Source organism: Nothobranchius furzeri, chromosome 3 (genome assembly GCF_043380555.1).
Source record: "Nothobranchius furzeri strain GRZ-AD chromosome 3, NfurGRZ-RIMD1, whole genome shotgun sequence".
NCBI classification, from domain to species: domain Eukaryota; kingdom Metazoa; phylum Chordata; class Actinopteri; order Cyprinodontiformes; family Nothobranchiidae; genus Nothobranchius; species Nothobranchius furzeri.
Genome location: NC_091743.1, coordinates 46,056,476 through 46,073,808, shown reverse-complemented (window position 1 = coordinate 46,073,808; position 17,333 = coordinate 46,056,476). Strand labels below are relative to the sequence as shown.

The 17,333-nt window shown below is 41.2% G+C and overlaps 1 protein-coding gene and 1 long non-coding RNA gene across 3 annotated transcripts; one reads left to right on the top strand and one right to left on the bottom strand.

Annotated features, from left to right (window-relative positions):
* Positions 1–385: 385 nt before the first annotated feature.
* On the top strand, positions 386–16,128 carry LOC129165611 (uncharacterized). The gene is made up of 10 exons (XM_070549212.1): positions 386–974; positions 10,313–10,398; positions 10,574–11,022; positions 11,104–11,428; positions 11,510–11,740; positions 13,535–14,096; positions 14,200–14,406; positions 14,518–14,834; positions 14,953–15,353; positions 15,440–16,128. The coding sequence occupies exons 2-10, from the start codon at positions 10,333–10,335 to the stop codon at positions 16,020–16,022; spliced, it is 3,141 nt and encodes a 1,046-aa protein (XP_070405313.1). The 5' UTR covers positions 386–974; positions 10,313–10,332; the 3' UTR covers positions 16,023–16,128.
* A 1-nt stretch (position 16,129) lies between these two features.
* On the bottom strand, positions 16,130–17,333 carry LOC139068848 (uncharacterized). Of its 2 annotated transcripts, none has more exons than XR_011520103.1 (3): positions 17,142–17,333; positions 16,537–16,750; positions 16,130–16,468 (listed from the first exon to the last, which is right to left on the bottom strand). It is a non-coding gene; the product is annotated as an uncharacterized lncRNA (long non-coding RNA). The 2 variants fall into 2 exon arrangements; XR_011520104.1 differs by having other exon boundaries at positions 17,166–17,333.

The following is a 17,333-nucleotide window of genomic DNA, read 5'->3' as shown; positions in this document are numbered from 1 at the left end:
TAAGATTGGGACATACTGGGCTTAATAATACAATGCATCTGATGGGGAAACATCCAGGTTTGCGTGGTTGTGGGGTGGGGGGAGAAACGGTGGAACATGTTTTGTGTGACTGCATAAAATATGAGGGAAGTAGAGGGCAACTCAGGGACTGTAAGGAATTTGTTAAATGGTGAAGAAAGGAATTATAAGTTGGTTGTTGGGTATCTAAAGCACTGTGGTCTGTTGCATAGAATTTAGTTTTTATTTATTTATTTTTTTTCTTTTCTCGCTCTCCGACTCACACTCCAGCACAGTAGGTGGCGGAAATGCATCTAGCAGTTAGATGCCACCCGCCATTAAACTTGAAGAAGAAGAAGAAGAAGAAGAAGAAGAAGAAGCTACTTGATGGAGAGTCGTGGAGGTAGGTGATTCCATCTCTTCCTCCTGTGAAGGCTTGTAATTATGGTCGCTAAGCAATGCACACTGAGTTTTCTTTTTAGTTGGAGTTGAGTCTGTCTTTTCTCTTGAATTCCGTTTATTTTTTTAGTTGGTGACTCATTTTCTCCTTTGTTGGTGCATTCTGCTAGCTTACAACTCACTGAGTAGTTTTCCGTTGCAGTTCCTTATTTCTTTCGAAGTTTATCCAACTGCCACCGTCTTAAAAATGTGTCAGTTCTTTAATGTGTGTCTGAGGCGTTTTTTCGTGGTTTCGGGGTTTTAAAAAGTTTATAATGGTTGGAGTCTAAACGCTCTAGAATGTTACCCCCTCGCCGCCATCTTCCCGCCGCTTCTCGGTACCTCGGCTAATCAGTACCGCCTCATCAGTCCGGCCGCCATCTTGGACTGGCCCTCGGAGCCCTCGCAGCCCAGTGATGAAGAGCTGGTCCAGGGCGGGCTCCCACTGGAGAGGCGACAAGATGGCGGAGTGAGCAGTTGGTTTATAGCAGGATCCAAAGGGAAAACAGTATTTTTCCAAGTCCAAACGCTGTTTAAAGGTAAGAAAACCAAGCCATAACGTATTAGAAGCGACTTTCATCCGTTTTTTGACAAACTGAGGAACTTTTTTGAAGAGCTAATTATGGTGAGAGAGAGTTAAAGATGGAACAACGTAGCGAAGCTAGCATCATCGATCATGATTATGGCATGGCTGTGATGGATGATATGAGTGAAAACGAACCCCAAAATTTAGAGCAAGCTGATGATAATCTTTTTTTTTTTTTTTTTTTTTTAATTGAACTTTTTCATTTACAAACAACATGGCATAAATTCCTTTGTTTTACATTACCCGGGATCAGGTGCAAAAAAGGATAACAAAAGAGATTTTGCGTAGAGAGCAAGAATATTTGTGAAGGAAACAATCAAACAAAAGATAAATAAATAAATTAAACAAACAAAAAAAGAGACAGAGCTAGGGCTTTGTTTTCAAATCATACTTTTCAAAAAGATTAAGGAGTTTCATTGCATGTTTACTTTTCATAAATTTAAGGGCTTTGGAGAAAGAAAGACACTCGTTATGAAATGCATAGAATCTAGGTTTCACCTTTCCATATCTACATTTGTGAATATAAAATTTAGCAACAATGATTATGTTATTTACCAGAAAGTCCCACTCAGTATTATCTAATATGGCTCCATAAATGACATCGTTCTCCGACAAGGGTTCAATACGCATCTTTGTGTATAGCCAGTCATGTATATCAGTCCAGAGAGCTTCAGAGTAGATGCATTGAAAAAATAAATGAACAGAGGTTTCTATATCATCACAAAATACACACTTATTTGTTTCAAAACCACATCTCTGTCGTAAGAATTCCCCAGATGGGTATACGTCATTTAAAACTCTATAATGGATTTCTTTGGCTTTTGGAGTTATAGGAAATTTGAGGTATTTAGAGCGTAATGAGTATATAATATCTATGGAGAAAATTTGTTTAATGGAATTTCTGAAAGGCAGTGAAGGGTGTGAAATATCATCAAGCATTTTTCTAATTGTTTTATTAGGAGTTTTAACGCTCTTGAAGTCGAAGTTCCCAGCTACTAGATGAGGAAGAGCAGGGGAGACTGAATGAGAGTTCGAAACAATTTCTTGAATTAGATTTAATGTAGGAATAGGGATGGCTCTTATTATGGAATCGAATGAATTCTGATCAACTGTGATATTATATTTATGACAGAAATTTTCATGGGTCATCACACGCCCATCATTATCAGTTAAATGAATTAGGGACCAAATGCCTTTGTCCATCCAGTTCTTCTTATATAATGATTTGTTTTTAATTGTAATATATCTATTGTTCCAAATTGGCGTGTTGTGTGGAGTGAAATTATGGTTGTATAAAAGTTTCCAATATAAAAGGACTTGTTGGTGGAACTGGGATAATTTAATCGGAAGTTTCTTAATATTGAAATCGCATTTTAACAAAAGGTCAATGCCTCCAAACCTTTTGAAGATTTCCCTGGGTATATGATACCAGAAGCTTTTATTGTTAAAGAAGGATTTTAACCAGTTAATTTTCAGTGTTCCATCCATGATCTCAAAGTCTATAGCTTGTAGTCCACCATCTTTATATTCTTTGGTCATTTCTGCTCTCTTAATGTAATGCATTTTTTTCCTCCATATATAATCAAAGTTGATTTGGTTGATCTTTTTAATGGCTCTATTAGGAATGGTCAGTGAATATGCGGGGTAGATACATCTAGATATGCTCTCCATTTTAGTAAGAAAGACACGCCCAAGTAAACTGATGTCTCTCAACAACCAGGAGTTTAGTTTAGTTTGACACTCTGCTATTGTTTTCCATATATTCAAGTTTTCCCTTTCAGTTGGGTCTTTGGATATATGTATTCCTAAGTATTTTACCGTTGACCTAATAGGAATGTTATATGCTTCTGTTAAATCACTTTGATGAATTGGCATTAACTCACATTTTTTTAAGTTAAGACTAAGTCCGGAGGCCTGGGAGAACACCTTAAGAACTTCTATTATCTTAGGAGTCTCTGTAAGATGTTTCATAAAAATAGTTGTGTCGTCTGCAAGTTGGCTAATGATTACAGGTAATCCCATAACATTTAAGGGAGCAATATCTGAATTTTTAATAAAGATAGAAAGCATTTCTGTAGCAATTATAAAGAGAAAGGGAGAGATAGGACACCCTTGTTTAACCCCTCTTTTAATATCAAATCGTGGTGACGTTCCATTTGGTAATGAAATAGAGCTAGTTGCATTATCATACAGAGATTCAATGGTAGCACAGAATTTGTTTCTAAAGCCTAACTGTTTTAAACATTGAAAGATAAAGGGGTGTTCAATAGAATCAAAGGCTTTATAAAAATCAAGAAATAAAATAAAACCGTCATCATCAATTAAGTGACTATAGTCTAGGAGATCCATCACCAAACGAATGTTATTGTGAATAGATCTACCTTTCATAAAGCCAGATTGGGAATCACTTATAATTGAGTTTAATTTGCTTTTTAATCTATTGGCATAGGCTAAGGTTACAATTTTATAATCAGTATTCAATAATGTTATGGGTCTAAGGTTATCTATAATTTTAGAGTCTTTACCGGGTTTTGGTATCAGAGTAATTAGGCCTTGTTTCATAGTGGGAGGAAAATATAAAGTATCAGTTGCTTCATTTAACATAAGAATAAATGGATTTTTTAACAGATCCCAAAAGTGTCGATAGAAATTAGACGTTAGGCCGTCACAACCGGGGGATTTATTTATGGCTAAGTTTTTAACTGCGTTGTCTAGTTCAAGCATAGTAATATCAGCATCGCATAACTCTGCAAAATCATCATCTATACTCGGGATAAATTTCTTAATGTGATCGAAGAAAAAGTTTGAATCAGTCTCAGAGAAGGCCGCTGAGTATAATTTGCTGTAGAAAGAGGTCAATTCTTTTGTAATTAAAGTTGGATCTGTACATATTTTATTTTGAATTAATAATGTTTTAATTGAATTTCTTTCTTGCCTTCTTCTTTCTAGTTGACAAAAATAAGCTGTGCTTTTTTCACCATCTTCAATCCATTTAGCTCTGGATCTTATGTAGGCTCCTTCTGCTTTTTTTAGATACATCTCATCAAGCTTACCTTGTAGAGTTAATAATTTTTGTTTGTCACTTTCATTTGGTGATGCCTTATTACAATACGTATTAATTTCTTTAATTAGATTAAGTTCTGCTAGTTTATTGTTTTTGTGAAATGATTTCCCAAAATGGATGGAGAATTCTCGAAATTTGAATTTTAGAAACTCCCACTTTGACACATAAGACCCTATAGTGTTATCAGCCATCACTTCAGTGATTAGAGATTTAATACCATCACAGTATTCATGAGAAGTTAGTAATGCAGAATTGAATTTCCAGTAGCCTTTATTTCTGAGTCCACCGCCAGGAGGCGCAAATTTCAACTTTATAACTGAGTGATCAGACAGAGGAGCTGCTGACATGCAGCAGTCTGAGACATGAGATGTAACTGAAGCAGAAATTAACCAGAAGTCAATCCTAGATTTTAGGTTATTATTTGGTTTGAACCAGGAGTATTGTTTAAATTTAGGATTTGCCAGGCGCCAGGGATCTACTAAGCTGTGATTGCCACAGAAATTAGATAAGGTGGAATTATGAGAACTATGTTGACACCTAGAAGGGTATCTATCCAAATGCTCATCATAAACCATGTTAAAATCACCTCCAACAATAATACTTGCACTTGGGTAGGTTAGTTTTAGATTAGTGATATTGTTAGAAAGTTCTGTAAGCAAGAGTTTATTTTGATTTGGGTTGTTAAAACCATAAATATTAGCCACAATACAATACTGGTCATCACTATTTAAAACACAGATTAGCCAGTGACCATTGCTGCTAGATTTAGAAGCTACTAATTTCCAAGGAGAATTACAAAATAGAATGGCCACTCCTGCTGATTTGGTGGAGCCATGGTCAAAAAGAATTTTATCCCCCCATTGATTAATCCAGAATTTTTCGTCCTCCTGTTGTGAGTGTGTTTCTTGTAATAAAATAATGTTAGCTTTCTCTCCCTTACAAAACAAAAAAATAGATTTTCTCTTATTAATGTTTCTTAAGCCCCTAGCATTCAAAGAGATGCAAAACAGATTAACATTCATTATTAAACTAACTAAACTAACTAGCAACTGCTAGAGAACAATAACTTCAACCGACTTTTGGAAAAGTCTGCAAAAAAAAAAGGACATAAGGCTCAAAAAGGCACAAAAGGATATGTTAATGTCCCTTCAATATTTTGAATTATTGGACCATCCGGACCGTATTTAAGTCTTCCTGTTCTTCAGACCGTGATTTTGTGACCATCGATGTAACCGTCTCCTCCTCTGTAGTACGCTCGTTTTCCAGCTGCCCGTGCTTGTTGAATTTTAGGCCACAGCGCCATTCGAGCCTCCCTGTCAGCTTTGCAGAGGTCTTCAATGAATCCGATCCCCAGTTCTTTGCAAATGGAGGAATCCTTGGTCATCTTCCACAGCGCGTCACGGTGTAATCTTTGTGTGAACTGGACGAGGACATGCCTGGTTCTTTTCTCCTCTCTTTTCCCCAGCCGATGAGCAGAATCCACGATATGGTTGATGTTCGGAGCCCATTCAGGTGAGATTTTTTTCAGCAAGTTTGCTATCATATCTCGCGTGTCTTCTCCTTCACGTTCCTTTAATCCTTTGACTCTGAGTTTCCATCGGCGTTTGTACCTCTCTAACTCCAGGACACTTTCCATTAGCATGGTGTTATCTTTTTTATTGACTGATACCTCTCGCTCCATGGTTTGTAGCCACGTTTTACAGTCTTTGATCTCCGCTGCATTGAACTCCACTGCTTTAGCCATGCTAGCTAGCATATTGGAGTTGTGACTAATTTGCGTGCCGAGGCCCTCCACTTTATCTGTGAGCTTTTTTATCGCTTCAAGGATGGCCTTCGTACCTTCATCTGTAGTCTGGTCCTTCATTTTGGAGGTTGTTTTGTTCTTTGCCGGAGAGAAAGGGTCTTTCCTTTTGAGGCTCTCAGCCGAAGTTTCCATCTTTGCTGCGTAGTTGTGGTGGGTAGCGGCCGTGTCACGTTTTGAAGACGGTTCCATGGCTTAACTCTTTCTTAAAAGTGAATTTCACAATGATATAAAGCTTGAAATATCTGGTGAATATAGCTGGATGGTCAGGTTGTTGAATAACTGGGACAAATAGATTGCGTTCAGAATTTGTGATGCACCCGCTCCGCCATTTTGCCGGAAAAGCTGATGATAATCTTGAGGACAGTCAAACTGATATGAACAGTCCGCAACCCAAAAAGCTGAGGAATAGAAGTGTGAAGGCAAGAGAGGAGAGTACAAACAGTCTTGTGCAAATGATGGAGATTCTGATAAAAAAAAAATGTGTCGGGCTGGACGGGAAGTTGGAGAACATTGAAGGGAGAATGAACAATGTTCAAGAAGCTCTAAAAAAGTTGGAGGCTCTAGAAAGCAAACTACAAAACATTGAAAAAAGCACAGAAGACACGAAGAAAGAAACGAATGTAAACAAAGAAAACATCACTAAAGTACAAAAACAAGTTGAGTTTCTGGGTGTCGAAAATAAAGCTCTGAAAGAGAAGGTACTGGAAGCTGAGAGGTACAAGAGGAGATGGAACCTCGGGCTTTTTGGGTTAGCTGAAAAAGAGGAAGAGAAAATCAGAGAGGATATCAGCATACTCACAAGGGTGGTCCCCATGTCTGTTGACGAGCTCTGCAGGAATGTGGACACCGTTTGGGAAAAAAAGATGCAAGGAATACTAGGCCAAGACCCATTATCATTCAGTTTGTGTCACGTACGATGAAGGAAGAAGTGTGGAAGATGTCGAAAGAGGCCAGAGTATGCAAGGAGAAGAGGATCATCTTTAAAATGGACTTCTCCAAAGAGGATCGGAGGCGAGGGAGAAGCTGTGGCCCCAGGTGGAGGAAGCCAGACGACGTGGAAAGAAGGCCTTCTTAAAGGAAGGATACGCCATCATCGATGGGAGGAAGGTCTATATATGTTAGAAATATGATACATTTCAATATTCAGGAAAGGACCAATACACTTTTTTTTTTTTTATATACTGTTCCTCTGTTAATATGGGCTGCTATTTTGAGAATGAGATCTCACTAGACCAAACAGCCCAATGTTTTTTTTATCTTCTGATTGTTAAAGGAGGAGGTTTTGGATGAGATATAATATAGTTGGACAATATTGCTCATTCCTGCTGTTTGGATAAATCCAGAGCAGATATACTAGGTAACATTCTGGCCATTTGTTTTGTTTGTTATGTCAGTTTTGTTTACTTCTTTGAATGTTAGAGGGTTGAAAAACACCATAAAGTGCAAGGCACTTTTTTATTTTGTAAAGAGCTTAAGGCCAACTTAATTTTGTTACAGGAAACACATTCAGGCATAGAGGAGGAAACATTTTGGAAACAACAGTGGGGGGATAATATTTTATATAGCCATGGTACCAGCTATTTGGCAGGGGTTATGATACTATTTAACAAATTTACAGGGAAAGTAATTAATCATAGAGGAGACAAAGACGGCCACTGGTTAATAGCAGCTATAGAAATTTATGATCAGAAATGTTTTATACTTTCTATTTATGGATATAATAACAAAACTAAAAACAGAGAGATGTTAGAAAACTTGGGCAGAATGATAACAGATTGGCAAAATGTTCATATGACAGATAAGGTGGTTGTGGGAGATTTTAGTATCGCACCAAACTCTTGGTTAGTTAAGTTACCACCTAGAGGTCAGCAACCTGAAAACAATGATATCTTACAAGATTTCTGTTCTATCACTAATACTTTTGACTATTGGAGATTAAATAATCCTACAAAATCAGAATACACATGGATCAGTGCTTCTAATGGAAACCAACGGTCAAGAATAGATTATTGGCTAATCTCTCACTCTATAGGTAACATTATAAAGAAATGTGAGATTATTACTTCTCCGCTTACTGATCACTGTTTAATAAGCTTAACTTTAATAATAATAAAACAAACATGCTCTTCAGACAGTTTATGGAAACTAAATAATAGCCTTTTATCAAATGAAGGGTTTTGCAAACAAATAAAAGCCCTTTGTCTAAAAGTAAAAAGGATGAATATGTCAAATAAAGGAAAATGGGAATGGTTTAAATTTGAAACAAAAAGGTTAGCAATTGAAATGGGGAAAATTATGACAAAAGAGAGAAAATTAAAGCAGAAAGAACTGCTAAAAAGAATCAGCCTACTCTGTGATAAAATTAATAACACAGAGGATGAACTAACAGAGCTAAACTTGCTCCAAAAACAGCTTGACGAAATTTATATAGAAAAAGCGAATGGAGCCTTTGTAAGATCCAGGGCTAAGTGGATTGAAGAAGGCGAAAAGAACTCAACATATTTTTATGGATTAGAAAAGTCTAGACAATCCAAAAAGAAAATATGCAAATTAAAAAATGACACTGTAATAGTAGACCAAAATCAAATAAAGGAGGAAGTTCAACGTTTTTACTCAGACCTATATAGTTCTAATTTCTGTGAGGAGGAATGTAAATCCTTCTTCACTCAGATAAAGAACAATATTAAATCTACTGGAGAGGAAGACAGAAAAAATCTGGAGGATGATTTGAATATTAAAGAAATAGAAAATTCCATGAAAAAATGGGAAATCGCCCGGTATTGATGGATTGACCTCGGAATTTCTTAAATTTTTTTGGGAAGATGTTCAAGAATTGTTATTAAGTACATTTAATGAGTGTATAAATGAAGGATGTCTTACCCCAACAATGAAAACTGGAATAATAACCCTTTGATTGATGAAATAGTAGATGATAATCAGTCTGCATTTATAAAAGGAAGAAGCATACATAATAATGTGAGATTAGTACTGGATATGCTGGATTATAGGTCTATTTTGGAAACGGACAGCCTCGTTTTATCTATAGACTTATTTCAAAGCTTTTGATTCTATAGAACATAATTTTTTATTTTCCACCCTAGAATATTTCGGTTTTGGAAAAAGAATTTGTTCAGAGATAAAAATGTTCTATACTGATATTAACAGTTATGTTTCCTTAAACCCAGGATTAACAAAAAGAATAAATATAACTTGTGGAATAAGACAAGGATGTCCAATCAGCCCCAAACTGTTTATCTTATGTACACAACTATTAGCATATCTAGTAATAAATCATCCAAATTTTCAGGGTATACATTTTTTTGATTATGAATTTCGTTTAAGTCAGTTTGCAGATGACACTGTTTTTTTTCTAAAGGATAAATCTATGGTTAACAAAGCATTACAAATTATTTCAATTTTTTCCAAAGCATCAGGTCTTCGTCTGAACACAAAAAATTGTGAGTTTCTTTCACTGTATGAATGCACAGATAATGAGATAATGTCAATTCCTGTTAAAAAAGATATTAAATATCTAGGAGTTAAGATAGTTGCAGACGAAAAACAAAGAGAAGAAATCAATATGAAAGAAAAAACTGATCAAATACAAAAAACTCTGAACCAATGGCTTAGCAGAGATCTTTCTATTTTTGGGCGAAATTTATTGTCCAAGTCTGGGGGTATTTCCCAATTGATCTATCCATGTCAATCTCTTCATATCGCTCCAAAAACAGTGAAAAATATTAACGCTATTATATACAAATTTATATGGAGAAATAAAACCCACTATATAAAAAGATCCCAGTTAGTCAAAGAACATAAAAATGGAGGTATGAAATCTGGATTTTGAAGCAATGCTGGGAACATTTAAAACAAAGTGGCTGAAAGAATTTCTAATAAAGACAGATACAATTTGGTTTCATATTCCAAAAAATGTCTTCAAGAAGTTTGGGGGGCTAAACTTTCTTTTGAAATCACTAAATTGCCTTTTAAATTATCTGAATTTCACAAACAAGTATTGCATTATTGGAAGATGGTATTTACCCATAATTTTACTCCTCATTGTGCCACCTTGTGGAATAATCGAGTAATTGTTGCAAACAAAGTCTTTGTTTAAACAACAGTGGTTTGATCAAGGAATTATCTTTGTACACGATATTATGGATAAAGATGGTGAAATACTACAGTTACAGAATTTTGAATACAAATTTAATAACATTCAATGTCCTCTTCAGGAATATAAGAAAGTATGTAAGGCTCTACCAGTGACTTTGATACAAATGGTAAAAAACACAATTCTCTTCTCTAATGTTCAATACCACTTCCTAATTTATTAATAGGAGAATTGAACATCGCAGCAAGAAAATGTGAAAATAAATTTTTAAATGGAGCCTTTAAAAAATATACCCCTAACCCTAACCCACAGACGAGGAACTCCTGGAGGCCATGCAGGAATCTCCAGAGCTCCTTGCTGCAGTCCTCCCTCCCCCACCTCCTGCTGCCAGCTCTAAGGTGAGGCATCAGACATTAATTCAATTCAAAGAAACTTCATTAATCCCAGAGGGAACTTAGTTTCAGTACACAATTATGAGAGCAGACATATATGGGCATAGACACATGACAAGAGTTGGTGACTGCAACCCGAGTCGCCTTTCTTACTCTGCTGCTTTGTTTTCTCTCTCTCTAGATGCTGCCTGAGTCCTGGCAGGCAGCTCTGACTGCAGAACAGCAGGAGTGGATCGGCCGGGTGCTGTTCACCAGGGACCGTGCTGGGAGGCCGCATCTCATCACGGAGCTCAGTCCCTGGTGGTACCCTCCCCAGCCCCGGGCGGTCTACAATCAGCCTCCCGCCTCTCCCGACCCCTTCTTTGCATGTCGGCTCTTCCTGTGGATGCCTCACAGGATGTGGCACCTGCAGCTGACGTGCCCCCAGCCTTTGTGCAGCGGCATCCTGATAAAGGCTGGGCTCTACAGGACCATCCGGAGGGTCCTGGACATCGACGGCTGGTATCTCATGGCCACTGAGTACCTGGAGTGCCGTCGATGTAAGAAGAAGGTCGGAGGGTGGTCACAGGGCATCTTAAGGCAGCTGCCCCCCACCTACAGCTGCCAGTTCCCAGCTGTCCTCACGTACAAGTATGAGAAGAGTGAAACTGTGTGCTCATGCGGGTGTGTCCAGCAGAGTATAATGTGGTAATGTTTGTTTTGTTCACGCAGGCTGTCCTGTGACCAGAGGGTGGTTGCTACGCTGAGATCTCGCACTCTGGGCAACAGTGCCACTCAGCTGTGCAACACCCTGCGGGAGCAGCATTCCGACGCCTGGATGCGGAGAGCGATTCAGTACCTCGGCGTCTGCGAGCAGTTCCTGGCCTTGGGTACCACGAGGGGGGAGATCGCACCACCTCCCCAGATGCCCCCTGTGCCCTCACCCGTCTGGCTGCTGACCGTTTACGGTTACGACGTGCTGACGCGGCTGGACGAGTACAAGGCCAGGATCACGTCCACCTTCGGATCCATCCTAAAGATGGATTCCACAAAGAAGGTCGGTCACCGCGTTGTGTTTACTTGCTGCTTGTGAACAACAGTTCTGCTGGTCTTTACGCAGGAAGTTCTCTGTGTGCAGGTGACGAAGAAGCTCGCAGGTGCCGCCTGGGCTACCAACGTGGGCAACGAGCACGGCCAGGTCCTCATGAGCGTCCTCACTTGCTGCGAGGGCTCCGAGGGCCTGTCCAAGATGGCGGCCGGACTGATGAGGCGGTACCGATTAGCCGAGGTACCTGCCCCCCAGCTCATCTACGTGGACCGCGACTGCTGCAGACAGGACGGCGTGTCCAAGACGGCCGCCTTATTTCCGGTATAAACTTGCATCGTTGCTGACTGACTTATTTAGTTGTTTATTTAATTTTTCATAGCAATGATTCGTTACTTTGTTGTGAATTACTTTAATGGATCACCAGGTCACCTGAATTTCTACCCAATGTCTTTCTGAAAATTTTAAAACAATCAGACACCCAAATAAATTTCTGTAAAAGACAATTTATAGAGCAGTGAATGTTTTTGGGGTTCTGATCTTGACTGTGGTGCAGGTAGGGCTGCAGCTATCGAATATTTTTGTAATCGAGTACTCTATCGAATCTTTTTTTCGATTAATCGAGTACTCTAATAAATTACCCTTTTGTGTTTGTAAACCTTTATATCATATATTGATGAGCCAAGATGGCGCCGAGTATGGCTGCCTCGTCGCGAGCTCCACCAAGTTCCAACATTACACGCTCCATACTGTACATTAATGCCACTGTTTTGCACATACCAACCTCTGTACATTTTATATCTCTTATCTTATTGTTTACTTTATTCATTTGTATACTTAGATTAGCCATTTTTATATTTTACTTGTTTTTACATTACTGTATTTTTGCACAACTCTATTGCTGTGAAGCTCGCACACAAGAATTTCACTCGCATGTACTGTACCAGTGTACCTGCACATGTGACGTGACAATAAAAGTGATTTGATTTGATATCAAATAGCATGTTATAATTATGAAAAACCTCTTAAAATGAGCAAGCAATTGCCAGTTATTCAAGTTTTATTCAAAATTAGTTTGCATAACTTCAGCACTTCAACTTTACTTCACAGTAAACAAATGCGTGTGCAAAAAATAAGTAAACCTGAGCCGATTTTCCCCTCGTGCGAGAATCTGCTAGCCTGCAAGCCAGACAAACACTAGGAGGATAACTCTGCGAGCGGCTGCGGCCCAAACAGAACCAGAACCGCTCACGTGGCAAACAGCTCGCCGGCTGTTTCCCTATTAACACACGTCCGTTTTAATTTCCACACTTTTTTTCTCACACTAACAAGGATTGCCAAAAGCATGTTTGCTGTGGTTTTGTCAAATTATACTGATCACAAAACATGTATTTACTTTCTTTCGTTTTCCTCCGCCACTCATAAATACCCGTGTCCTCCTGCAGAAACCCCGAGGGACAACAGACATCAATAACACAATAAAAAGTCTGACGTGTTGTGTAAAAACTGCTATTTTTAGCACATTTTAAGCCCGACGTGTTGCTACCAGATGTACGGTGTGAGCTGAAACTGACTGCTACAAATGAAAAAGTCGCACAGTGTCCGCAGAATATATAAAAAAACAGGCTAAAAAGCATTATCTTGTAGAGGCTCCGAGTCCGCTTGCAGAAGTGACATTTACAGGTGCTGCAGCACGGAGGATGTGGTGTTGTGCTAGGCTAAATCCATTTTACAGTATTTATACTGGACTACGTTTTTCGCCTAACGACGTGAAAAATGGTTCCACAACTTTGACATTTTCTGTCTTTTTCGCACTCCACCGGGGTCCACGTTGTCCGCCATGGCTTAAGAGAAAGTTAAGTTACATTCGCCACTCGCGCGTGCATTCAGTCCAGTGGGCATGTGCGTCACTTATTTCGGTCCGGGTGAAACATGACCCCGGGCGATTGCAAAGCCATGAATTAATTAAATATGAATTAAACGAATCCTCGAGGCAGAGAATTTGACTCGAGGATTTTTTGTACTCGAATTATTCGAGGTACTCGAGGAATCGTTTCAGCTCTAGGTGCAGGTAAAACATGGTGTGCAACACTCCAATGACTAACCTCTCTGTCGCAGGAGTGGGAACGGCTCATTGTTCGGCTGGACATCTGGCATCTGATGCGCCGCTTCGCATCAGGTGTCACCACGGAGAGCCACGAGCTGTATCCCACCTTCATGAGGCAGCTGTCTTACTGCATCTTCGAGGTGGACGCCGAAGATGCTCGCCGTCTCGTGGGAGCCAAGCGGTCCGAGCTGGAGGGGACGCACGGGATGGTCAACCTGACGGACGCTGATGTGATCCAGCGGATCAGCAAGGAGGAATGGAGGCTCCACTGCCGCAGGAGGACGCGTGGAGCAGAGGAGTCGACGCTCCTCATCCAAAACCTCCTTGACACCTTCAGAGGGCCCGCAGGACACAACACGCTGAACATCCCGTTGCTAAACGCTCTCCGCATCCAGGACATCTGGGACACGCAGAGGCGCCACCTCAGCTGCATCCAGGACCCCCCTGGCATGCAGCTGTACACCCAGACGGGCAGTCTGCAAAAAGGAGGGGTCAGGCTGCCCATCTATCGCTGCGCGAGGGGCTCCACTGCCCTGGAGTCCTTCCATCTCCACCTGAACCGCTTCATCCCAGGTGAGAAACCAGAATCTGTCAAGAAATCTGTTTTATTTCTGTAAACTGTTCATTTTCAGGTGTCAGTAAAAGCTTAAGCTGATTTTATAATCTAATCACGCAGGAACGTCGGCCAGTGCCAAGTACTTCCAGGCGTTCCTGATTGATGGACTGGTCAGGTGGAACGAGGACCGCGCAGCGGCAGCTGAGGGACACGAGGCGCCTCTGCTGTCCTACAGTGGCCACCTCAGGCACGCCCTTAACCAGAAGAGCCAAAGGGTGCTTGGTCATCAGATGGTTAAGGACTTCACCAAGCCTGCTGCTTACACAGGTAGAGGAACAGAGAAACACGTTTTATTTACTCGTGATTTTTAATGACACTGTGCACCAATACTTTGCTAAGAAGGAGCTTTGAACCGTTTACATTTCCACAAAATCTCAGGTGAGCTCATCGGAGTGGACTACCTGTTCCAGCAGACAGGCCGCGTGCTTGAGGACATCAGCATGGACCCTGATGCTCCGGACGAGGCTGCTGCCGTCACCGACCTGGACGAGGGCACACAGGAGGACGTGGGCGACTACGTCGCCGCCTTCGTCCTTGACGACCCGTCCACCAGCACTTCAGGAGCAGCCCGGTCAGGGGATCCAGCTGTCGCACCCGGGTCTGAGCCAGCACATCCTGCCGCCCCTGCGCATCACGCCCCTCCCGAGGTCCCTGGAAGCCAGACTCCTGAAGAGAAACACTCCTCTGATTCAGAGGTCTTTGATCCCCCCTCTGCTAATCATTTCACAGCTGACCCACCTAATTTTGTTTTTTCACGTATTCAGAGATATTTCAGAAATTTGACTTCTTTTTCCCATTTTCTTTGTTTCTCAGGAGGAGATCCAGGGTCCTGACGGCCAGACAGGATACCAGCATGTCCTGAAGCTGGCTCAGGCCCTGGTGGAGCTCAGGAGTCTCCAGGGACTGTCTGACAGCAGGGTAGACAGACTCATCGTGCTTTGGCAACGCCTCCCAGATCGTGACAAACGACGGATCGTCTACCCTAGCAGATGCCGGGAGAGGCTAGACGCCAGCCGTGTGGTGGAGGCCATGTGCAGCCAGCTCTGCCGTCTTCACCCTGCGGCCAGTCGCGTGGACGGGGTCAGCAGGTCACGCTGGTTCCTAATCCGCGACGACTACATGGCCGTCAGACAGGTGGTGCTGTATTGCCCGAGGCTGATGGCTCAGACCCAGCTTCATCTCTATGAGCTGAACCAGAAGACCATCTCTCAATGGTGAGAACTGGTAGATCTTTGCTCGTGTTTCAGACTTCATGTTAAAGCTTGCAGCCTCAACTCAGCTCATCCTCTTGTCCTTCCAGGTTCAGCTATAGACAGAAGAGGTGGGAGAAAGGTGTGCTGGAGCAGGGGACTGGTGCCGTTTCTGCTCCAACTTTCTCCCACCAGCCCATCCCTTCTGCCAAAGGGCTGTCCTCCATACAGGTGGGAAGAGGACAGCCCTTTAATTACAACATCCCTGAGGAGCAACAACCTGGTCCCTCCTCCAGGGGACTGCCGCCGCCACCGCTACCTCCACCTGCTCCTCATCCCGGTCCCTCTACCAGCTGCAACCTCCCTCCTCCTTCTGCTCAGAGCCTGCACGTCATTCATCTATTCCTGGGATCCACTCCGCTGACTCCTCCTGTTCTGACTGTACCAAGGACGACAGCATTTAGGAGGAGGAAGGCAGCGGAGGCTGCTGCTGCTGCTGGCGTGCAGGCTCCCCCATCAAAGACAGCCCGCCAGCAGTTCACCTGCAGCAAATGTGGTCAGCCCAAGCGGCTGGACACTGGACACACCCGCATTGCAGGTGTGTCCTACTGCGCAACTGTTGGCGGGAAGTCTGTAGAGGAGTGGAAGAAGGAGATGAAGACCAAGACTGGAGGAGGGCCAGAAAAACAGTGACTTTTGGGGACATTTGCTCATTTTGGAACTTGTAAATATTGTAAATAATTTTTAGATCATCTTCAATGTTTTTTTTATTGTTTTTTTCAATATTAAAATGATACACTTTAAATGTCAGACTATTTTTACGACCTTGGACACATAAATTTATTACATGTTTTTATAACATAATATATTTGAACACAGATACATTTATTACATGTTTTTTATAAAATAACAAATATATTTGAACACAGATACATTTATTACATGTTTTTATAACATAACAAATGTATTTGAACACAGATGTCATGGCTGGGTGGCAATTTCTTGACCCACGACATGCAGAATCACCACACGGGGAGCAGGAATGTCAGTAAAAAGGTTTTTATTACTAAATAAGGAGAAAAGTAAGAGATGGGAACCGACGAGATGCAGGACTGGCAGCAGGAATCCAGGATGAGATTCTAAGGAGGGAGACAGAGTGAATATAAGGCGGAAAACAAATGGGAACTTATCTGGAGACTGGTCTTACTGTTACTTGGTAGTGGTAATTGTACGGGAAGGATTGTCTGGTCCGGGTGAGCTGAGGAGATCCAAAGGTCAGGTATTGATTGTCCAGAGGTGGAGGAGCAGGAATGGATGTTGATTGGTGAGCGGCTGAGAGCGGGCGGCCAGGGGATGAAGCAGTGCGTCAGGTAGACTGAGATCTGGGCTTGTTCTGGAGCTGATGATGAATTGAGAGGAACCTGGGGAAGAGCAGGAGAGGGCATTAAGGGGTTTTACAGGCGACAGGTTAACAAGACCACGGACCATGACAACAGATACATTTATTACATGTTTTTTTATAACATAACAAATATATTTAAACACAGATACATTTATTACATGTTTTTTATAACATGACAAATCTATTTGAACACAGATACATTTTTTTTTTCATATATGTTCTATAATTTTACATGTGTATTATCACAAATATATTTCACAGCTCAGTGGTTCATCCCAATTTTAACTACATTTAAATTGGTAATTATACAAAAACATTTATATAATTAGTATTATTAGCATGTAGTATATATGAATAAGTATTATTAAGCATATTATCGCTTTATCTTTATTTCCACTTTGTATTCGCACCGAGCGGGAGTCGAACCCACGCACTTGGACTCCGGGAGTGAGCGCGAGAAACTACGAGAAAAGACGAGAAAAAGCAAGCTGCGGGAGTGAGCGCGAGAAACTACGAGAAAAGACGAGAAAAAGCAAGCTGCAAGGAGCGAGAAGGACCGAGAACAACAAGCAACATGCTCCGCTTGCGCGGATGGTGCTTGT